Below are 24325 nucleotides of genomic sequence, written 5' to 3' on the forward strand. Positions count from 1 at the left end.
TCGGATCTGGGCTCAGACACTTAGCACCCACCCAGAAACACCTGGCCATGTAACCTTGAGTGAGTTACTTAATCCCGATTGCTTAAAAAAAAAAATAAGTGCACAGAGCAGATTCAAAATAATTTTAGAAATGAGAAGTAGGGAGACGTTTGAAAAGGTCTCATGTAAGAGCCAGGGATCCTTGAAAGAAACTAGGCATTCTAACAGACAGAGGCAATGAGGGAATACCATTCTGGGCAGCCTGGACAAAGGTATAGGATTAGGAAAGGGAAGGTGCTTTATAAGGAAGGCAGTTTTAGAGGGATTATAAAATGCCTAAAAGGGGGCAGGGAGCAAAGAAGGTGGAGTATAAGCACCAATTTGTTCTGAGCTGCTACTCTAACCACTTCCAATACCTGTGTAAAAGCGACTCTAAACAAATTTTACAGCTACAGAACCCCCAAAGTGACAGAGAGAACAAATCTCCCACTGAAGGTAGCCTGGCAGGCTGACAGGAAAGTTCTATCACACCGTGATGAGAGCCCAGCACAGTTCCAAATGAGCTGCTGGGATCCGGCCCCAGGGCAACCCAACCAGCAGCACAGACAGGCCAGAGCAGAGTACAGGAGAGTAAATCACCAGCAGCTATGGAAGCTTCCAGACTTTTCAACCCATAAACATCAAAGTCAAAGTCAAAGGTCAGTGTGGAACTGGGTGAAGGAAGAACACAGTCCAGCTCTTGCCCCTAAGGGGAGAAGTGGTGGTGGTGTGGCGGCAGCCTCTGGTTGCCTCTAGAGCTCTGGGCTTGCAGATCAAAGGGGAACCAAGCTGCCATTCAGAGGGTCATTGATCTTGCTCTACCTGCTTGGATCTGGATCACGGTTTTGGGTGGTCCTGGGGTGTGTGGCCAGTGTGCTCTCTCACAAGCTCTGGCTTGTGGGGGCAGTAGTGAGGGCACCTTCCTAATAGCTCCAGCAGCTGTGAAAACCCCAGTGATTTGGGACACAGCTCTCTCCATTCTGGAAGCAGAGTTCTACCAGGGCAAGGAGCTCAAAAGTCAAGGAATTGCCTGCAAGATGAGCAAGCAGAGGAAGCACAATCAGACCCTAGAATCCTTTTTGGGGGGCAAAGAGGATCAAACTCTGGAATGGGAGGAAGACAATGAACTCCTGCATCAATATCTTCCAAGAAAAATTTGAATTGATTACAGGCCATGGAGGAGCTCAAGAAGGATTTTGAAAATCAAATAAGAGAAGTGGAGGAAAAATTGGGAAGAGGAATGAGAATGATGCAAGAAAATCATGAAAAGCAAGTCAACAGCCGCTAAAGGAGACCCCCAAGATACAGAGGAAAATAACACCTTAAAAAATAGACTAACTCAAAAGGCAAAAGAGGCCCGAAAAGCCAATGAGGAGAAGAATGCCTTAAAAAGCAGAATTAGCCAGATGGAAAAAGAATCTCAAAAACTCACTGAAGATAATAATTCCTTCAAAATTATACTGGAATAAACAGAAGTTAATGACTTTATGAGAAATGAAGATACTATAAAACAGATCTAAACAAATGAAAGAATAGAAGGCAATGTGAACTATCTCACTGGAAAAAACACTGACCTGGCAAATAGATCCAAGAGATAATTTAAAAATTATTGGTTTCCCTGAAAACCATGGTCAAAAAAAGAGCCTAGCCACCACCTTTCAAGAGATTAACAAGCAAAACTGCCCTGATATCCTAGAACCAGAGGGCAAAATAGAAATCAAAAGAATTCACCAATTGCCTCTTGAAAAAGATCCCCAAAAGAAAATTCCCAGGAATATTATAGCCAAATTCCAGAGTTCCCAGGTCAAGGAAAAAATACTGCAAGCAGCCAGGAAGAAACAATTTGAGTATTGTGGAAAAACAATCAGGATAACACAAGACCTAGCAGCTTCAACTTAAGGGATCAAAGGTTTTGGAACTATTCCAGAAGTCAAAGGAAGGAGCTAGGATTAAAACCAAGAATCATCTACCAAGCAAAACTGAGAATAATGCTTTAGAGGAAAATATGATCACTCAATGAAATAGAGGATTTTCAAGCATTCTTGATGACAAAACCTGAGCTAAACAAAAAATGTGACTTTCAAATACAAGAAGCAAGAAAAACATGAGAGGGTAAACACGAAAAAGAAATCATAAGGAACTTATTTAAGTTGAACTATTTACTTTCCTACATGGAAAAACGATAATTGTAACTCATGAGACTTTTTTAGTTGATGGGAATATATATGTGTATATATATGTGTGTGTGTGTGTGTGTGTGTGTGTGTGTTTATGCATACATACATATATATGTATGTATAGGAGGGTGTATGTGTATATAAATATATATGTGAGTGAGTGCATATATATGTACATGTATACATAGACAGAGGGCACAGGATAAGTTGAATATAAAGGGATGATATCTAAAAAATAAAATTAAGAAGTGAGGGAGGAATATATTGGAAGAAGGAGAAAGGGAGAGATAGGTTAAATTATTTCATATAAAAGAGGCAAGAGAATACTGTTACAATGGAGAGGAAGAGCAGGAAGGTCAAAGGGAATGGGTCAATTTTACTCTCATTGAATTTGGCTTAAGGAGGGAATAACATAAACACTCAATTGGGTATCTTATCCTACAGGAAAGTAGGGGGAAGGGGATAAGAGGGGGGGATGATAGAAGGGAAGGCAGAGTGGGGGAGAGGGTAATTAGAAGCAAACACTTTTGAAAAGGGACAGGGTCAAAGGAGAAAATAGAATAAGTGGGGGTGGGATAGGGTGGAGGGAATTATAATTAGTTTTTCACAATATAACTACTATGGAAATATTTTGTGTAACTACACATGTACAACCTATACTGAACTGCTTATCTTCCCAGTAGGGGTGGGTAAGGAGGGAAGAAAGAATCTGGAAATAAAAATTTTAATGTTTAAATGTTTAAAATGATTAAAAAATTGTTTTTCTATATGCACCTGGGAAATAAGATATACATGCATTGGGGTACAGAAATCCATCTTGCACTACTAGATAGTTAGGTGGAGATAGGGGAGGATATAAGAGAGAACAGATTGGGTGAAGGGGTATTCAGTAGGCTCACTATTTTGGGGTGGGGATAGGGGAAAGATGGGGAGAAAAAATTTGTAACTCAAAAATCTTGTGGAAATGAATGTTGAAAACTAAAAATAAATAAATTGAAAAATAAAATAGAATGCCTAAAGGGAAGTAATATATAATAAGAAATGAAAGCTATTTTGAAGCCAGTTTGTAGAAGACTTTAAATGCTAAATGGTAGATTTTGTATTTTAACCCAGAGGTAAGAAGTAGACATTAGAGTTTGTTAGGTAAGGGAATTACATGGTCAGATGTCAAGAAAGATGATGGAGACAGACTAGAGGCAGGAAGATCAATCAAGTCAGTAGCAAATGGGAAAAAAAGTAAAAGTCAAATAAATAGATTTGTTCTTAAGGAACAGATCTTAGAGCCGTGAAGGGAGGTAACACACCAAGAAGAGTAATATCTTTTGAGATCGAGCCTGAAGAGGTGGTTTCCCTGATATAACAAACACATAACGGCTATTTAGTGAAACGGAATTTCACTGGTGAAGGGAGTTTCCAGGTGTGGGTGGCACCTTCTCTGCGACTTTTAGTTTCTGTGGGTCGCAAGTAGAAAAAGAGGCAAAACCGGAACCCAAGTGTTCCTAAGTTTAAGCAAACTCTCTATTATATCATGCTGGATAGGTCAACATAGGTCAAAAAGAATTTAAAATATCCACGAGCTATTAATGACAAGTTAAGAGTTGTCTATAAATGTAAACCAAGTTAATTCATTTTAAAACATGTTCATCTTGACTTTATGACCAAACAAGAGTTAAAGAGCATTATAAAATGCAAAATGGATCATTCTGATCACATTAAATTTACAAGTTTCTGTACAAATAAAGCCAATGTAACTAAGATTAAGAGAGAAATGGGTAATTGGGAAAGAATTTTTACAACTAGTGTCTCTGATAAGGCCTTATTTCTAAAATATGCAGAGAATTGAGTCAAATCTAAATGAATACAAGTCATTGCCCAATTGATAAATGGTCAAAGGATATGAACAGGCAGTTTTCAGAGGAAGAAATTAAAGATATGTATAAGCATATGAAAAATGCTCTAAATCACTATTGATTAGAGAAATGCAAATCAAAACAGCTCTGAGGTACTACATCTCACTGGTCAGATTGCCTAAGATAACAAAACAGGAAAATGACAAATGCTGGAGAGGATGTGGACAAATTGGAACACTAATGCATTGTTGGTGGAGTTGTGAACTGATTCAACCATTCTGGAGAGCAATCTAGAACTATGCCCAAAGGGCTATAATAACTGTATACACTTTGACCCAGCAATGCCACTTCTAGGGTTGTATATAAAAGAGATCATAGAAGTGGGAAGAAGAACTGCATGTACAAAAGTATTTATAGCAGCTCTTTTTGTGATGGCAAAGAATTGGAAATTAAAGGGATGCCCATCAATTGGGGAATGGCTAAACAAGTTGTGGTATATGAATGTAATGAAATACTATTGTGCTGTAAGAAATGAGAAGCAGATGGACTTCATAATAACCTGGAGAGACTTATATAAGCTGATACTGAGAAGAGCAGAACCAGGAGAAATCTGTACACAACTACAGACACGACATATCTGTAACAAGCAACTTTTGATAGACTGGACTCTTCTCAGCAATGCAAGGTTATAAAACAACTCCAAAAATCTCTTGATGGAAAAAAGATGTCTATATCCAGAGAAGAACTAGAGAGAACAGAGTTTGAATGCAGATTGAAGCAAACTACCTGCTCTCTTTCTTTTTCTTATTTGGTGTTGTTGCCTCTTTCCCATTGTTCATTCCATAGGTTACAATCCTTCTTTACAGCCTGACTAATGTCTAATGTGAAAGTATTTGCAGATCCTATACTATGCCACCATGGGGAGAAGAGGAGAGGGAGGGGGACAAAATTGGAAACTCAAGGGAATGTGGAACTGAATCATGTAAACTAAAAGTAAACAAACAAATTAATATACACAAAAAAGAAAACAAGGGAAAACAATTTCCTCTTTATCAGTGAAGGCATTTGCTCACTGAATTGTGACAATGCTGTATTTCTGGGACTAATAAGATAAGTTAAAAAGTAAGATAGGTTTAATATGAGAAATAAATAGGATGAATTTTTAGTCCCTACTCACCCCAAGGGCTCTTACAGACTGAAAAGTAACTTGCTCTGAAAGTGAACTCAAAATCAAATGTTTATTAAAATATAACTAAACCTCAGTTCCTATATTCCAAATAAAACAACATTTGAGTATGTCTCCCAAACTTGCAAATATGTAGTAGGTCCTATCGAGTCATCCCCATCCCTACTCACAATTCCCCTTTCCTCTTCCACTGCTGTAAAATGTAAATAAACACAAGCTTAATTATTCACATACCCTAACGACTCATCAGTAACAATTCATCATTGTTTATTCTCATTAGACTGATGAGTTTTCATGAAGGAGTCAAAACATTTCAGTAAGACATTTACTCAGTCTCTGCAGGTAAGATTCCTCCAAAGAGTATCCATATACGTGTCATTTGGAGTCACTATACATTCCTTAATTAAATATATTTTATTTAAATGGCTCTTTTCTTCCTTTTCTCTACATTCTTTTTCTTGAACATCTTCTTAACTGTCATAGCTCATCGACTATCACTTCTAAGCATAAAAATTTCTATTAACCTATAAAAATTTAAAATCTATTAAAATTTCTATTAAAGTTCTATCAATCAACGATGGCTTTTTTGCCCATTTTGTATGTAGTGGTCCTAATATATCTAAATTTTGACAAGACATTTAAGATAGCCTTTTCTGTGAAAGGAGGGGTTTGGATCTGACCTCCAAGCTTCCTATGACTAGACATGAAGGGGGGTGTCTAGGTGGTGCAGTAAGTAAAGCACAGTCCCTGGAGTCAGGAGGACCTGAGTTCAGTTCCGGCCTAAAACACTTAACACCCACACAAAAAAACAAACTAGCTGTGTAAACTTGGGCAACTTACTTAACCCCAATTGCCCTCCAAAAGGCAAAAAAAAAAAATACATCAACATGAAGATTTTTCTTTTGTTGCAACATCCTTAGTGTCCTGTCCCTGGCTCTGGTCTCTGCAATGTGTTTATTCATTTTATGGATGAAGGAACAGAGGGCATGCTTATCAAATTTACAGATGACAAAGTAGGGAAGGATAGTTAACATGCTGTATGACAGGAACAGAAGCCAAAAAAATATCTCAACAGGGTAGAATGATGGAATGAATCTAATAAGGTACTTAATGGGGATAAATATAAAGTACACGTGGGCTCCAAATAGTCACCAGCAGAAGGACAAGATAGGAGGGATATGACAAAACAATTTAAGTGATAGAGACCTGGGTTTATTTTAGAATAGATTGAAAGTTCAAAGACTCGAAAGTTTAACGTAGCAACGCCCCCCCCCAAAAAAGCCCCCAAATTCAACGCAATGTTAAATTGAATTAATACATTTGAGTTTCATTAACTATTAATTTCAATGAATTAACAGGGTAACATCAGATTCCACCCAAAACTAAAATGATCGTAAGTTGAATTAATTAGTCAATTATTAAGTAATAAATGTTCTAGAACAAGGAAATAATAGTCCCATTATATTCTGCTGTCATTAAATTGCATATGAAGTATTCTCTTTTGTTCTGAGAGTCACATTTTAGGAAAGCAATTGACAAGTTGAAATGCATATATAAGAAGGCAGGGGAATAAAGATGTTTGGAAAAAATAAAACATGCTACACAAAGACTGGCTGAAGCAAGAATGTTTAATCTGGAGAAGAGAGTCTTAGGGCAAATAAGTTAGCTGTCTTTAAATTTCTATTTGTCCTGTGGAAGAGAGATTAGAGTTGGGTTCCTGTTGGCAATGTTAAAGAAATTTACAATCGTGCCTCATTATTAGATTTTTAGAACACTGTGTTACTGATTAGAAGAATAAACGACTTTGCATACCAGGAAGTGGACGTGAATTCTCACTGAGATTTTGCTTTTCTGATTCTTCCTTGTAACATATCTGCATTGCTGACATTCCACTCTCTTCACCCTGGGAGTCGTCCGTTTCAACATCTTTTGTTCCATTCATATCTGAAGAAGGTCAATGAACATTTTATAATCTTAATACCACTGAGCTCATCATTTTAGGGAATTTAAAAGACTGATGGGAGCTTTTTAGGGATATTTAGGGTGGATGATGCAGGTTTGTGCAGAAGACTGATGACCATACGATCCTAGGAAGAGTAATATGGAAGGTACACTCATCCAGTTCATACCACAGAGGCAAATTGATAAACGCGTAGGTGAATAGACAAAGTATTCTCAACTTTTAAAACATGGGAATGCTTTGAAATATTTGTATATCTCATACCTATTCCTTTTACATATTCTTTAGCTTAAATCAAAATCATTCAGTGTTTGGAATTAGATAATGTAATTCATCCTAATGTGACTCGATAAGCCTTTATAATATCTGTTTCTAAATAACACCAGCATCAAGAAATCATATGCCTATGAAAATAATTTCTAGCCTTACAGTCAAAGATGTCCAAGAGGTGTCCACTATCATGTCATTATCAGAAAACTGGCTACCAAGTGATGAATTTTTTGTGGCCACAATGTCTAATAAGACACATATGTAATGTAATCTACATTGTTGGGGAGCAATAAAAATCATGGATCTTTTAAGAATGCAATAATAACAGAACATTTATAAGGTAATAATTATAACATCATATTATTAAGAATTTACAGTAAACAGCTTTCACATACATTAATCCATTTGATGCTCATGATAAACCTGGAATGTACACAAGGGAAATATTATTCCTCAATTTACATGTGGGAAAATTGAGGAGCAAACAATTTAAGTAATTTGTCCAAGTAAAAGTCAAAGTTAGGATTTGAAATATGGTCCCTAAGACTACTAGTCAAGTAATCAAATCTCTGAAACAATGATCTGATGTGGAATCATCTTTAAGGGAGATGTGTTCAGATTTTCTAAATCAGATCAAAAGATCCCAGACAATCAGTATAGTTAATCTGAGACTCACATTGGTTAAAAAAAAAAGCTTCAATTTTCCTCAAGTTCTTCAGACCCAGTACATAATCCTAGCTTATATTAACATGCCAACTCAGTCAATTTTGAATGAATCAGAATAAGTTTTAACAAGTTAATCCTTTGAGACTACTTGGTCCATTCAGTCTATTTTATACCAAGACATGCTAACCCATGCTGACCTCTAGGGTTCAACTAGAGACAAACTATTACGTCAGTTAGTAGGTACAAAATTCTCAAAATATCATTTCACAGCCTCTCTTTGGGACAACCATGTCTGCTTGCCCTTGTATTTAGGAATGAGCAAGCAAAAAAAGGTGGAATTTTTTTTTTTTTAGTATCCTCCCACTTCCCATTTCAACAATCTGTCTCGTGACACTCTACCTTCCTCCAGGATCCACAGCTTACTAAATTCATATTCTTCAGCTTCTAAAGCCAACTTCAGCGCTTTGGGCCAGTTTTCTTTGTCTGATCGAAGAAGATATTCAACCAATTTATGTGCACCAGCAATATTCCCTAAGTTGCTTTGAACCTGGCAAATGGAATTTGTTGAAAAGGTTTTTTTTTTTAAGCCATGTATGAAAGAACAGTAACGGCAGACGCTAGATTATGACAGTCTAATTTGATTCCATGAGTTCTCAGGTAAAAAAGTTCTAGAAATCTATTATCTGACAGTGGTATGAGAAAACGAATGGAGTACTCACATAAGGATATATAGAAACTTAATTGCAGGACAAAAAATAGAATTTGGGGTTCTCAGCTTTCAATCCAATGTATCATTTCTCCCACTGACATTCTAAAGAAGAGTTTAGAGTCAAGTCCTGGTATTTAGTGTTGTGAGTTATTGAAATATGGAGTTCACATAATTTCAGACCAGGAGAAGACCTTAGCAGTGTGGCATTTTGGAAGGAGTGCTAGGTCTTCAGTCAGAGGACATGGGTTCAACTTTTGGCTTTGCCTATTTCTATATTTGACCTTCTCTTCACAAACTGGCTCCAAGTGTCTGAACTTCAGTTTTATCACTTGAAAAATGAAGAGGTTGTGAATGACTCTGAAAGAGCCTTCCATCTTGAAATCTATGACCCTAAAATATCTAGCCAGATCTTATCTCACAGAAGAAGTAACTGAGGCTAAAACAGGCTAAATTATTAGCCCAAGTCTAAACATCAATTAGTAACAGAGCTGAGACTTAAATCTAGGTCAGTTTTTTAAATTTGTCTTTCTCATTACGCGATGCTGCTTTTTAGTGACAGAACCCCCAAAATAATTTTCCTTATTCCAGATAATTTTCATTTATGGGAAAAGATTTTGTTTATAAAAGTTTGGTAGCAAATCATAAAAGCAGAGATAATTCCTCAACCAAAATCAGAACCTGACAAAGAATTCAATGAGAACAAATAAGGCCAAAATATTTTGTAAATTAAAAAGTATTATACAAATGACAGTTATTATTACTTTACAGTTGATGAATGGTATCTCATGATAACACTGGAGAAGCATTCCTTTGATAAAGATTTTGGGTCCCTAAGGTCTGATGAAGTCACATCTGAGAATGCAATATAACTCTTGTAATAGTAGTGAATGAGAGACTCTTTGGTTAGTCCTGTGACTTTTTTTTGTATAGGGGATTGATTCCACATGGGGATGAAACCCCTCTGCCAATGCAAGGCAGTAATCAACTGCTGAAATTTATAATCTTAGAGAGTTGCTTAGGGATCCTAAGAGGTTAAGTGACTTTGGCTCAATCATGTAGACAGAATGTCAGAAGTAAAACTTGAGCCCAAGACTTCCTAACTTCAGCTGTCTTCCCAATAACATGGCATCATTTCTCCCTTGTGGTCTACCTTTTTAAAAAAAAGTTATTACCATTTTAGAAATGGTCCAATTCTTACTTCTTATCCCCAACCCACCTAAATTCTGATAAAATGGAATGAGACTTTTAATAATAAACTACAGTAGTAGTTGTAGTTATTATTATTTATCAGTTTAGATAATTTATTGTTATATAGTTTGCATAATTCATTATTATTTTATATAAGTATATACTTATTAAAAACCACTTGTCCCTATGTAACAATTTAGTTCAATTCAACAAATATCCATTAAATTCCTGCTATATGCAAGGCCTTGTCTTAGTGGTGGTATTAATAATAGCAGTAGTGGTGGTGGTGGTAGTAGTAACAGTAGTAGTAGTAGTACCATGTTTCCCCGATAATAAGACCTATCCCAAAAATAAGCCCTTCCCTTACTGTGTAAGATTCCTCTAAAATAAGCCCTCCCCCGAAAATAAGCCCTATTGAGATCGCTACTGTAGTGAAGGTGATCCCCTGCACTACACGCTACATTACGGTACCCTCTGTGTGCACCATCCCCGCCCCCCCCTCCGTGAAATGCACGCTGCGCTCCGAGCTGCATCCAATCAGAGCTGCAGCAGTGAGCGTGTCATCCTGTTCTTCCCCAGTGATTTGCTTATTGAATAAAGGTACATTTTTTTGTTCACATTTACCTGTTTATTAAAATTGCTGTCAATGTTCATTAAAATAAGCCCTCCCCTGAAAATAAGCCCTCTGGTGTTTTTCTGTCCAAAAAAAATAATAAGACAATGTCTTATTATCGGGGAAACACGGTAGTAGTAGCTTAACAATTATAAGTACTATAAGAACAATGTAAGTAATACTATAACAACAAACATGTCCATCTAAAATGCTATATTCGTTTTGTAAGTTGAGTGAATTTGCTTCTTCTCTTCCCTTTTCCTGTCTAGTTTCAGTGATTTCACTGACAGTTGGATGACATAACCAAAAAGGTAAGGGTACCGATGTTGATTCGTCCAATTCAATCAAACAAGTATTTATTAAATGACTACTACGTGCTAAACACTATACTAAGTAGTGGTGGTGCAAGGACAAAAGGAATAACAGCTTCTGCCCTCAAGTACCTTCCATTTTACTGTGGTCCAGCGGAGAGAGCCCGAAACCTTAAGTCAGTGAGGTACAAGTTCATATCCACCCTCTAACACTTACTGTCCTATGTGATTCCCGGCAAGTCACCTAAGTAACCTCCATTTGCCTCAATTTCCTCATTCATAAAAAGAGAAAAATAACAGCACCTACCTCATGGGGAGGATAAGTATAAGATAATTTGGGTAAAGCACCCTGTAAACATGAATGCAATATATAGAAGTCATTATCATTATTACTAATCTGAATAAGAAATCAGTGATAATAAGGGGCACTAAGAAAGAATCAACAGCCCTTGCAGCGTATCTGACGTGGGAGGGCGTGAATTTGCCTAGGGTGCCTCCACAGAGGCAAACTTGGGTGCCTGGGAGGATAGCAATCCCTTCCACAGAAACAGAGACTTGGGGCGTTTGCAAGGAAAAATAAGGAGTGCTGTTTGGGACACGTATTTGAGATGCCTATAGCACAGCTAGATGGAGGTGTCCACTTAAGATTTTTTTCCTTCTAAGTTGCTTCTGAGTTAGGCAAGGATATTAAAGGTTCTTGGATAAAGTGAGCTTCAGAGAGTTTTAAATTCTCCATGCTTTCCATAGTCTTAAGAAAATAATTAGAAGACTAGTGCATTTCCCCTCTTAGACTTGAAAAAAAATTACAAACTGTTTTTGTTTGTTTGTCTTAGTATTGAAGAGCTGTACCTGTCTGATCTCTTCACATTGCTGATTTATAAGGCACTCGGAAATTCTAGGAAGGATGACGTCTGCATGAATGCTATCTTTAAATTCTTTATGTAAAAATTTCAAAAGCATTTTGGGTTTCTCCAACTTCTCGATCTTTTGGAAATTCCAACTTTGAATAGCTTCTGCAAGCCCAGTATAACCTAGAAAAAAAGACAGGAGAAAACAAGCCATCTAAGTTTTGTGCATTAAGCTTGTTTTTGAATCAAAACCTTATCTGCAAATTCATACTTGGAGAGTAACTTTAAATGTTTTTGGTTGCTCTCTTTTGTTTTTACAGCCCCTTCATTTCCAAATATTCCTTCCATTCTCCTTGACCCTCCTCCAAAAGGGCTTTTCCTCATAATAAAATAATGTATAAGCAATTAGCAAAACTAACCAGCACAAGGATGTCTGGCAGTATATGCCATATTTCACATCCCTAGTCCCCCACTTCTGCCAAAAAAAAAAAAAAGGAGGGAGGTAGATTTCCCTCCTTGTTTTGCAGGGATCAGTTTTAGTACAGGATTTTTGGTTTTTTGTTTTTTTGCTAGGAAAATTCTGACCTTTTAAAACATATAGCATGAATTAGGTGGGGGTTGTGGAGGTGTGGATTTTGGCTTCTAGAATTATATTCTGCTGTTTCTCTGCATCAAATCTCTTCCTTTCCAATCCATCTTCCACACAGCCATCAAAATGATGTTACTAAGGTACAGATTTGGTTGTCCTTCCACTACTCAATAAACTCTAATCGGTTCCCTATTACTTTTAGGGTCAAATATAAACTTCTGTATTTAAATCTCTTCACAAACTGGCTCCAAGCTACTTTTCCAGAAGCATCACATAGCTCTCCTTTAAGAACTCTATACCTTAGCCTAATAGCCCCCTCAATGTTCCCCAAACATCTCTAGTCTCTGTGCCTAAGAACATGCTATCCCTGCCTCCCCTCTGGCCCCCAGCACTTGCCTGGGAAAAATTCCCTCTTCATCTTTAATTTGCTTCCAAGTTCAATTCAAGTGTTACTTTCTACATGAGACCTTTTTATACCCCAGCTGCTTGAACCTTCTCCCTCCCCCAAACTATCTCAAATATATTTTGTATGTACTTTTATATGTATATGTTGTCTCCACTAATAAAATATAAGTTCCCTGAGGGCAGGGACTACTTTTCTTTTTTCCTTCGTAATTTCCATACTTACAACAGTGCCTGGCACATAGCAGACATGTATCCCAGGACAACATTCTAGACCAATCTATTAACAAGGATTTAGTAAGCATACCATGTGCTATGTGCTGTGCTGAATGACACCCATGTTCCCTGGGTCAGCAATAGTATCCCTTTCTCCTCCCATTCCCCCTTGTATACCTTGTTAAAACAGAGTTGAGATTTTAGTCTGTGGCTACAGATAAGAGTTAGGTCAACTTGCTCATAAGGGAATCAATACTGACCCTCAGATCTTATGCTCTAATAACGAACCTGTCAAAATAAGTGTGTGTAGCAGCAAGCACCCCAGTGTCCCCAGGGTGGCTGCTCACACAGGTTCTTAGATCTGCTTTGATAAAGGAAAGCAACTCAAATTGGGTTAACATGCTTACTTTAATCAGTCAAACATGTATCGCTTACCTAGTTCAGGGGAAAGAGGTCAGCACCCTGAACTTCAGAATATACAGACAGAATTATCAAGACAGAAACAGATCAAGTAGACAGATTTCAAACTTTCCAACCATTACATCCATACCCAATGAACATCTGGGTTTCAACATCTGGGTTTCAAAGCCGGGGGGTTCTGGACAACGGCTTCCCAGAATCCAGATCAAATCACAGAACACTTCTCAAAGTGAGCCCCAAAACAGAGCTACACATCAGGGCTTATATTGCCTACTCCTAGTTCAGAGAATGTAACAACCTTATTGACCCACTGGCCAATCAAAAAAGTATCTACTGAAAAACAAGCCTCCTAGCCCAGGCTCCAGGTGCACTTTAGCCTAGGGGCAGGGAAGATCTTACAAATTTACATTCCCATTACAGTGTGGTCTAGTGAAAAATGCACTGGATTCCAGCCCAGCCCAAAATCTGTCATTTACTTTGTATATTCTTTGGGCAGTAGTATAACCTCTTTGACCCTCAGTTTCCTCATCTGCAAACCAAGGCTTGAGATTTGTGCCTTTAAGCTACTACCTATCAGCCAATAAATGTTATGACTCAGATATTTGTCGGAAAGAAAAAACTGACCTGCTCCGTGAAGGGCATCCAGGAAGCCCTGGAACCAGCCGATTTCTTCAAATTTTAATAAGCACTCCAGAAAAAGAGTAGCAGCTGCTGTCACTCCCTTATTCATTTTCATAGCTTGGATATTCTGTATATTTTCTATCGAGAGTAAGTGAAACAAAGGTGAATCACACAGTATTATACAACCAACAACTAAAAACCAACAAACCAAAAAAGGAATCCCACCCTCACTTGAGGTTTTCTGTGATGCATGAAACACTCTATCTCCAGTTAGTTCCTTACTCCAACTCTCTGTATATGCCCACCACACACTTACATAAGTATGGACATAGATGAGTATAAAACCAAGATGGTGCCATGATAGGAAGTAATATGGCGGAACTCCTCTCAATGAATTCCTCATAAATATGGACACAAATAGACAGATATACATCATAGCATTAGAACGAATTCAGGGAGCCAAGTAACATTGTGCAATGGGAAAAACACTATATAGGGAGCAAGGAGACCTTGTTCAAAGTCTGATTTGGCCATTAATCAGCCATGTGACCTTGGGCAAGTCAAATCATTGCAGTAGTTTCTAACTTTCTATGATCTATGATAGTCTTAAAAATTTTTATATTTTGTCTTTACACAGCCATTTCTTCTCCACACTGTGCCAAAAGAAGCATCCCTTATGATAAAGAAGCAATTCAGTAAAACTTACCAACTCAATTAATGAAGTCTTACATTATGCAATGTTCCAAATTTTGCACAACCACCTCTGCAAATAAGGGTGAGAGCTGTCACCTGGATCCCTACTTTCACCCTCCTTGCCTCTATATCTCCTGCCTTCAAACTAGTGCATGAATAGCAGATTACTTTTTTCCTGGGATATAGCTTTCAACACAAAAATTTGTAATGGTTCCCTCTTGCTTACCATATGACACTCTTACTTCTGTGCTTGGCATTCAAGGCCTACCATAATCTTATCAAAGTGACTTGGCTAAAATTAAGTGGCTAGTAATTGTCAGAGCCAGGATTCCAAGCCAAAATCACCACTCAGAGCCTATGTTTCCTTATCTACAAGACATGGATAATAATACTTTGCACTGACTATCTTGAAAAATTGATATGAAAAAATGCTTTATCACCTATAAAACATTACATAAATGAGAACTATTGTTACTGAAGTGTGTATATTAACTGGGACCAAGTAATTAAATTTATTGACTTAATATAAGCCTTACAACTCTCTCTTAAAAAACGCATGCTTTTGCTAGAATTACTTTTTTGTGTTTTGACAGAGTTCTTAAGATTTTGACTCATTCTTTAGTCATGAAACTACATTTTAATTACATTAAATTTTAAATGTACCTTGGATGAACCGTCCATTTTTGAAGTTAGCATTGATTATATAACCCATAAGTTTTCGATGATGTTTAAATATGATGAGTTTCCATGCAATAAACATTTATCTCGACAATTTTTTTTAATATTTCATGAAATGTGGTACGGCACAAGGTTGCACCACAATATTTCATCTGTTTGGCCATTTCTGTAATTCCAGAAGAATTCTTCTTAGTGTGTCAATGTATTTGAGGATACAGTTAGAGCAGAACAACCCTCCTTGCAAGGCCTTCACATTCTAATGGGGGAAGACAATATATTTATGCACACACAAAGAGGTTCAGCTTCAATACAGATTGAAAGGCTCCGAGGTCCTTTAGTGCAATGCAGATGGAAAGGCACCTTATTTTGTCATCTCCACTGATAAAACCCACATTCTTCCCTGATGTTTAACCATCTGACAGTGTCAAAAACCTTGATGAGAGCTTTTCTTTCTCAGTCTTCAGTAACTAAGGCTATGGAGGAAGTGAGGGCCACAGTACCTACAAAAGGAGTTCTGTCAGATCTCTACTAGAGTTGATTCACCAGATGATGGCTTAGTAGACTAAGCTGGAGGCAGAGCTAGTGAGCTGGCAGACAATGCTATCCTCAGGGTTCATGGGTATTGCTTTATAGCCCTTTGGGCATAGCTCCAAATAGCTCTCCAAAATGGGTGAGTCAGTTCACAACTCCACCAATAATGCTTTAAGTGTTCCAGTTTTCCCATATCCTTTCCAACATCTGTCATTTTCCCTTTCTATCATATTAGCCAATCTCATAGGTGTGAGGTGGTACCTCAGAGTTGTTTTTATTTACATTTCTCTAATCAATGGTTATTTAGAGTATTTCAAAAATGTGACTAATGATAGTTTTGATTTCTCTTTCTGAAAACTGTTCATACCATTTGACCATTTATCAATTGGGTAATTACCTGTATTCTTATAAAGTTCACTCAGTTCTCTATTTATGTGAGAAATGAGGCCTTTATAAGAGAAATTTGCTGGAAAATTTTCCCCTACAATTATGATTAACTGTATATTTTCCTCTACCCTATTTTCCCCATATATCCATCTCTTTCTCTCTTTTCACCCTGCCCCTCCTCAAAAATGTTTTGCTTCTGACTACAATGAATGTGAATTTGAAGATCTTCCTTGCCCCTTAATAGACCAAGGGGAGTTTGAAGTAAGTAAGAAAAGTGGAGGAAAAATTGGGAATAGAAATGAGAATGATGCAAGAAAATTATGAAATGAGAGTCAACAACCTGACTGAAGAAAATTATACCTTAAAAAATAGACTAACTCAAATGGAAAAAGAAGCTCAAAAAGCCAATGAGGAGAACAATGCCTTAAAAAGACAAATTTGCCAGATGGAAAAAGAATCTCAAAAGCTCACTGAAGAGAATGATTCATTCAGAATTGGACTGGAGCAAATGGAAGGTAGTGACTCAAGACAGTATTAAACAGATCCAAACAAATGAAAAAATAGAAGGCAATGTGAAATATCTCATTGGGAAAACCACTGACCTATAAAATGGATCCAGGAGAGATAACTTTTATTGGACTATCTGAAAGCTATGATAAAAAAACAAAACAAAACAAAACAAACTAGAAATTATCTTCAAGAAATTCTCAAGGAAAACTGGCCTCATGTTTTAGAACCAGAGGGCAAAATAAAGGTTGAAAGAATCCACAGATCACCTCCTGAAAAAGATCCCCAAAAGAAAACGCCTAGGAATATTATAGCCAGGTTCTGGAGTTCCCAGATAAAGGGGAAAATATTACTGGCCAGGAAGAAATAATTTGAATATTGTGGAAACACAATCAGGATAACACAGCATCTGGCAGCTTCTATACTGAGGGATCGAAAGGCTTGGGATATGATATTCCGTAGATCAAAGGAGCTGGGATTAAAACCAAAAATCACCTACCCAGCAAAACTGAGTATCATGTTTCTGGGGAAGATGTGGTCATTCAATGGAATAGAGGACCTTCAAGCATTCTTGATGAAAAAACCAGAGTTGAATAGAAAATCTGACATTCAGATACAAGAAGCAAGAGAAGCATGAGAAGGTAAACAGGGAAAAGGAATCATAAGGAACTTCTCAAAGTTGAACTATTTACATTCCTGCATGGAAAAATGATGTGTAACATATGAAACTTTTCTCAGTATGAGAATAGTTGAAGGGAATAGAAATGTGTGTGTGTATAAGTCTATATAGGAGGGTATCTGGGCATATGAATACATATGTGAGTATGTGTATATATGTATACAGGTATACATAGACAGAGGGCACAGGACCATTTGAATAGGAAGGGATGATACTTAACAGGTGAAATTAAGAGGTGAGAGAGGAATATAATGAGCGGAGATGGGGAGAGATAGAATGGGGTAAACTATCTCATACAGAAGAGGCAAGGGAAAACTGTTACTATGGAGGAGAATAATAGGAAGGGAAAAGGGAATGGGTCAACCTTATTCTTACTGAATTTGGCTCGGGGAAGGAATGACATACACATTAAATAGGGTATCTCACCCTACAGGAGAGTATAGGGGAAGGAGATGTGAGGGGGGATGATGGAAGGGAGGGCAGGCTGAGGCAGGGAGGGAAGTTGGAAGCACCCACTTTTGAAAAGGGATGGGATCAAAGTAGAGAATAGAACAAGTGGGAGGTGGGATGGGATGGAGGAAAATATAGTCAGTCTTTCACAATATATCCACTATGGAAATGTTTTGCATAGCTACACATGTACAACCTATATTGAATTGCTTATCTTCCCAGTAAGGATGCGTGACGAGGGAGGTAGGGAAAGGATCTGGAATTTAAAGTTTTAAAATCAAAACTTTTAAAAAAGTTTTAAAATGTTTAAAACATACATTATTATCATTATTATTTTACATGTAACTGGGAAATAAGATACAGAGGCACTGGGGCATAGAGATTCACCATGCCCTACTGGAAAGTTGGAGGCGGTATGGGGGAAGCTATAGGAGAGAGCAGATTTGGGGAGATGGGGGAAGCTATAGGAGAGAGCAGATTTGGGGAGGGGATATTCAGTGGGATCGCTGTTTTGGGGTGGTGGGTAGAGGAAAATGGGGAGAAAATTTGTAACTCAAAATCTTGTGAAAATGAATGATGTAAACTAAAAAAATTAAAATTAGGGGTGGCTAGGTGGTACAGTGTATATGGCACTCGCCCTGGAGTCAGGAGGACCTGAGTTCAAATATGGCCTCAGACACTTAATCCATGTGACCTTGGGCTAGTCACTTAACCCCAATTGCCCTCCCTTCTCCCCTCCACAAAGCAAAAAACTTAAATTTAAAATAGCTCATTTTGCTGAAACCGGTCCTTCGCAACAAGAACCAACTATCTCTCCCATTCATACACACATAAAGTTTATTCTTAAAGACTAAACAAAACCACCTAATAGAATGAGTGGGACTTATGGTACTTTGTCACTTTTCAAGACATTGTTTTAATTTTCATAATTTGGTCCAACTTTAGGGCTAAATAAATGATCTTGGATAATCTCTTGTGTTCCAATTTCTCTCTTCGTTAAGTGGGAATGATAGTAATTTCCCTGGTACCCAATGCTGACCATATTTATAGGGTACTCCAAGGCTGTCTTTGATGTTTCTGTTGGGATTAGGCAGCACTACGCTGGTAAATATTTAACAAATGGCTCTCTGGGGAAAAAAATCACGTACAACAAACTTTTAAGTTTAATCTCCGTTATTTACATATTATCCATATTTTTTTTTAGTCTAGACAATCAACAAAACAATAAATCAAGCTCATATTTGCTGACTTCTGAAAGATAATAGCATCCACTGAAAATTTAATAAATGGCTCCCAAGAGTCATTTCAAACTAACAAACCCCGGGGACGAGGAATATCCCATAAGTGTCTAGGGGTATCATCATGGGGTCCAGGCAATATTTTAATTTTTAAAAATAAAGAAATACTTCAAGGGAAGAAAAAATCATTTCTGACATTGATTGACAGAGACACAACTGAGCACAAACTATTATTTATATATCATATATTTTATTATAATTATAATATAATAATAATAATATAAATTTATCATATTATTTATATATCAAAAAAATCGCAACATGGGCAGCAGCAAGAAGAGAGGTTGGGCCTCAGCAGCCTAAGCCTCCACACCCAATGTAGGTGCCACCCAGGGAGTAGCTGCTCATGGGGTGGCACTGCTCATGGGGCTCAGGGTGAAGCACACAAGAGCCATAGCCGAATGGCTAATGGCCTCGCTCACGTGGCCACCAAGACATCTTCCCAAAATCTAAGGCAGAAAGTCAGTCACTTTGTGTCATCTCACATGCATGAGCAGTAGTGAAACCCATCAAGGAACAAAAACCAGTGGAGAAATGGGCTTAGCCAAAGGGGCTCAGTAAGGAAGGCTGGAAGCTAGAGTGGACATAAACATTTCCAAGGAGGTGGGTCCAAAAGGAAACCAGCTCAGCATAGCACTCATAGAGCAAGCTGCTTTGGAGTTCTTGCTGCCCAGGAAAAAGAAGATACTAGAGCTCCCCTACAGAGTCTTAAGTCCTGAAAAAAGGATTCTAGCAAACCCTTTTTTCTTGTGCCTTTCGTGAGAGCTCCTCAAAATCCCATGTCAGTGAGAGTTGAATGAGCTTATTCAGCTTCATAAGACTGCAGCCTCATAATGAAGATCCTTAAAGATTTCAGAGCCTTCAGATGCCATCCACAGGGAGAGCAGAGCAACAGCTCCAGAGGAGAAAGGCAGTTTGCCGTAGAGAAAATGACAGGGAACTTTTATAATCCCCAAGAAAACTACTGAATTGATAGATGAAAGCATGAAACCTTGCAGGCACTATTCTTAGGAATTCCTTAGGACTTGTGCCTTTTATAGTTCTTTTGCAGTTTACCTTAAGTATAACTCTCTGCTGATCTTTGAGAGTTGATGCCCTTACACATTCATCTATAGTTAATACTTCTCTCTGGCCAGAGATATCACAATTCCTCTGGAAGAATTTCTAAGATCGTCCCCATTGTGTCACTCAGCCCAATATTCAAATTCAATCATCAATCCCTGATGCTCTAGTGTACCTTGCTGTGGACCAATGGGACCTCCGGATCTTCCAACCTTTGGAAATGTGCAAGGTCAGTTAACAGACCAGCCTAGTAGTGAAGGATTCCATGTTCAGACAGAATTGATTGGGAGCAGAGTAAAGATAATGGAGCTTCCCAAATGTTTCTCCTAACAACTTTAAAAAAGGGTGGGGTAAAACAATGTTCTAGCCCAAGGCAACTTAGAAGGTCAGTAGGAGAGGTCTGTCTCACTGGGATGAGAGTGGAGTATAGTCTAGCAGGTCAGCAGCAGGCCTTGGTGGTGGTGGTAGTGAGGACTGAATTGGCAGTGGCAGCTTCTAGGGCTCTTAGTCAAGAGGTGAGGAACCTGCAACCTTAAGGCCACATATGGCCCTCTAGGTCCTCAAGTTCAGCACTTTGATTGAATCCAAACTTCACAGAACAAATCCCCTTAATTTGTTCTGTAAACATGGACTCAGTCAAAAGGCCTTGAGGCTGCAGGTTCCCCACCCTGTCTTAGCCCATAGATGGCAAGGGAGTCAGACAACTGGTCAGAAGGAAATTTCAGGGGACACTTTGTTAGCACCGGGTGCAGGACTCTGTTGCATTGCCCACATATGCTTCTTGGTCATACTTCTAGTATGACAGAGTAGCACTGGCACACTGGAATGTATACCTACAGAAGAATAAAGACTGGTCAAAGTGCCAAGATGGAAAAGAGTACTTATGGTTGCTCACAGACCACAGCACTGGTCAGGAAAGTAGTTACCACACTTCTTTACAGATCGCACCACCTTGAAAGAAATGAAAAGTTATAGGCCCCCAGAACTAGCCTGAAAATAGCAACATGAAAAACCTGAAGCTTGGGACAGTGCCCTGTCTCCCCAGGAAGAAGAGCCCAACTTTAACAAAAAGCTAAAAGTAAAGAAATAGGCTGGAGGGGGCAGCTAGGAGTTGAAGTGAACAGAGCACCAACCCTGGAGTCAGAAGGACATGAGTTCAAACTTGGCCTCAGACACTTGATACTTAAATAGCTGTGTGACCTTGGGTAAGTCACTTAACCCCAATCGCCTTCCCCCTTCCCAAATAAACAAATAAATAAAGAGAAATAGCATTGAAAAATGAGCAAACAATTAAAAAAAAACATGACCATGGTAAGTTACCATGGTGAGAGGAAAGATCAAAACTTGAACTCAGAAGACAACAAAATCAAAATAACTACATGCAAAGACTCAAAGAAAAATGTGAATTGGTCTCAGACCTAAAAAAAAAAATCCTGAAAAAGCTCAAAAAAGGTTTTAAAAATCAGAGAGGCATAGGGGTGGCCAGGTAGCACAGTGAGTAAGAGCACCAGCTCCAGTGTTGAGAAGACCTGGAGATCGAATCCCGGGCTCAGACACTTAGCACCCACCCAGAAACACCTGGCTGTGTAACCTTGAGCAAGTTACTTAACCCCAATTACTTAGGGGCGGCCAGGTGGCTCAGCGAGTGAAAGCACCGGCTCCAGTGTCGGGATGACCTGGATCAAATCCGGCCTCAGATACTCAGCACCACACCCAGAAATAACTGGCCGTGTAACCTTGAGCAAGTTACTTAACCCCAATTGCTTTAAAATAAAAAAATAAAAAAAAATCAGAGAGGCAGAGGAAAAACTGGGGTAAAATGAAAAAGGCAAAAAAAAAAAAGGCAACAGCTTTGGTAAAGGAGTTACAGGGGAAATCGATTGTGAAGAGTTTGGAGGATAGGGGAGCATTTAAAGAAAACGGAGTTCCATGCCTAAAGGGCTATAAATAAGTGCATACTCTTTGACCCAGCAATACCACGTTTAGGGTTATATCCAAAGAGATCAAAGAAGTGGGAGGAGGATCCGTTTGTACAAAAATATTTATAGCGGCTCTTTTTGTGGGGGCAAAGAATTGGAAATCAAGGGGATGCCCATCAATTGGGGAATGGCTAAATAAGTTGTGATATATGAATGTAATGGAATACTACTGTGCTATAAGAAATGAGGAGCAGATGGACTTCGTAATAACCTGGAGAGACTTATATAAACTGATACAGAGCGAGAAGAGCAGAACCAAGAGAAACCTGTACACAATCACAGACACAATGAATGTGTGGTGACTAATTTCAATAGACTGGGCTCCTCTCAGTAATGTAAGGTTATAAGACAACTCCAAAAGACTCATGATCAAAAGAAATATCCACATCCAGAAAAGGGATGTGGAGTCTGAATGCAGATTGAAACAAACTACTTGCTGTGCTTTTTTTCTTGTTTTGTTTTGTTTCCCCTTTCCCACTGATCATTCCATCAGTTATAATCCTTCTTTACAACTTGATTAAAGATTAATGTGAAGATATTTGTAGATCCTATATTTGACTGCATGCTGCCATGATTGAGGCAGGGAAGGAAAGGGAGAGGGAGAAATTTTGAACCTCAAGGGACTGTGGAACTAAATGTTGTAAACTAAAAGTAAATAAACAAACCAATTAAGAAAGAGAGAAAAAAGGGAGTTCCCCCCTCCAAAAAAAAGAAAAGGTTGTCAAAAACAGAAGCTGAGAAGACACATCACAATTTTCAAAATTTCCATTTGAGAAAGCTGGCTCATTATAGCACTCTTGGTGAAGGTGTGAATTGGTACAAATATTCTGGAAATCAATTTGTAATTAGGTTATAAAAACCACTAAAATATTTATTCACCTCTGACCTGAGAGTCATATTGCTAAGCAGGTAATCCCAATAGAATGAGATACTCTATATGTAAATTCATTGCAGCACTTTTTGTGAATGGCAAATATTTGGAAAGAAAGTAGGTATCTTCATTTGTAGAATGACTATACCAAATTTAACCATCAAAGTAATATAATATTACTGTTCCATAAGAGACAGGAAAGATTAAGAATTCCAAGAAATATGGGAAAGAATATAAATTGATAAAAAAAAATCAAGTAAATAGAACCAGTAAAACAATATAAATTAGAAATACAACAATGTAAAAGGAAAGAACAATGACATGAAACTGAATACTGCATAATTTCAATTATTATTGAAGGAACTCAGGAAATATAAACATACTTCACCAAATTTTACCCCTAACTACAAGTATATTCTGGGAAACAATTTGGAATTACTCAAGAAGAGTTACCAAATTATTCCTATCCAATAACAGAGATTCATCACTGATTTTATACCCTAAGGGAATTACTGATTACAAGAAATATACAAAAATGTTGAGTGGAGAGTTCCAGGCATAAGGATCAGTCAGTAAAAATTCATTCAATCATGAGATCAAAGATTATGCTAGGAACTGCAAAGGGGGAGACCAGTGACACTAGATTGAACAGTAAGAGAAGGGAGAAGTAAGGCGTAAGAAAACTGGAAAAGCAAAATCTGACAGGTTATGAAGGGATTTAAGAAGGAGAAGATTTTAATGCAGATGGGTGGTCATATCACTTTACCCAGGGGATGTGGATCAAAAGACAGGAAAGATTCTTTAATAGACATGAGATGCAGTGATAAAGCAGACTGAGAACACCGGATTTAAAGTCAGAAGGACCCTACACTCCCTTGGTTTATTTTCTATTTATCCTATATATAACTTGGTTCTACATAGTTATTCCCACGTTGTCTCCCCTTTTAGACTGCAATCTTCTTGAGGGCAGGGACTCTTTTTAGCTTTCTTTGAATTCCTGTCCACCTCTCCCCAGCTCCCATCCACCTTCTACAGCTTAGCACTGTGCCTTATACTTAAGAGGTGCTTGATAAATATTTATCAACTCTCGCTCTGTGACTTTAAGAACCCTTTAAGTCACGTTAAACTGAACCTCAGTTTTTCCTT

The 24325-nt window shown here is 38.0% G+C and overlaps 1 protein-coding gene across 3 annotated transcripts in view; it reads right to left on the reverse strand.

Moving 5' to 3' along the window:
- The window catches only part of RIGI (RNA sensor RIG-I), a 121430-nt gene that overhangs the window by 50441 nt on the left and 46664 nt on the right, over positions 1–24325 (reverse strand). For 2 of the 3 annotated variants that reach the window (XM_069090559.1, XM_069090554.1), the window contains exons 2-5: positions 14048–14182; positions 11798–11979; positions 8527–8674; positions 7044–7175 (exon numbers count right to left, since the gene is read on the reverse strand). In XM_069090559.1, the coding sequence (XP_068946660.1) occupies positions 7044–7175; positions 8527–8674; positions 11798–11979; positions 14048–14159 (574 nt within the window). In that variant the 5' untranslated portion in view covers positions 14160–14182. Of the gene's footprint in view, positions 1–7043; positions 7176–8526; positions 8675–11797; positions 11980–14047; positions 14183–15400; positions 15563–24325 lie in introns of those variants that run through there. The other variant, XM_069090555.1, reaches the window with a different exon arrangement.

The sequence above is a fragment of the Petaurus breviceps genome, unplaced genomic scaffold, assembly GCF_028583685.1.
Source record: "Petaurus breviceps papuanus isolate PSGF00001 unplaced genomic scaffold, PetGlider_PUasm1.0 125, whole genome shotgun sequence".
NCBI lineage: Eukaryota > Metazoa > Chordata > Mammalia > Diprotodontia > Petauridae > Petaurus > Petaurus breviceps.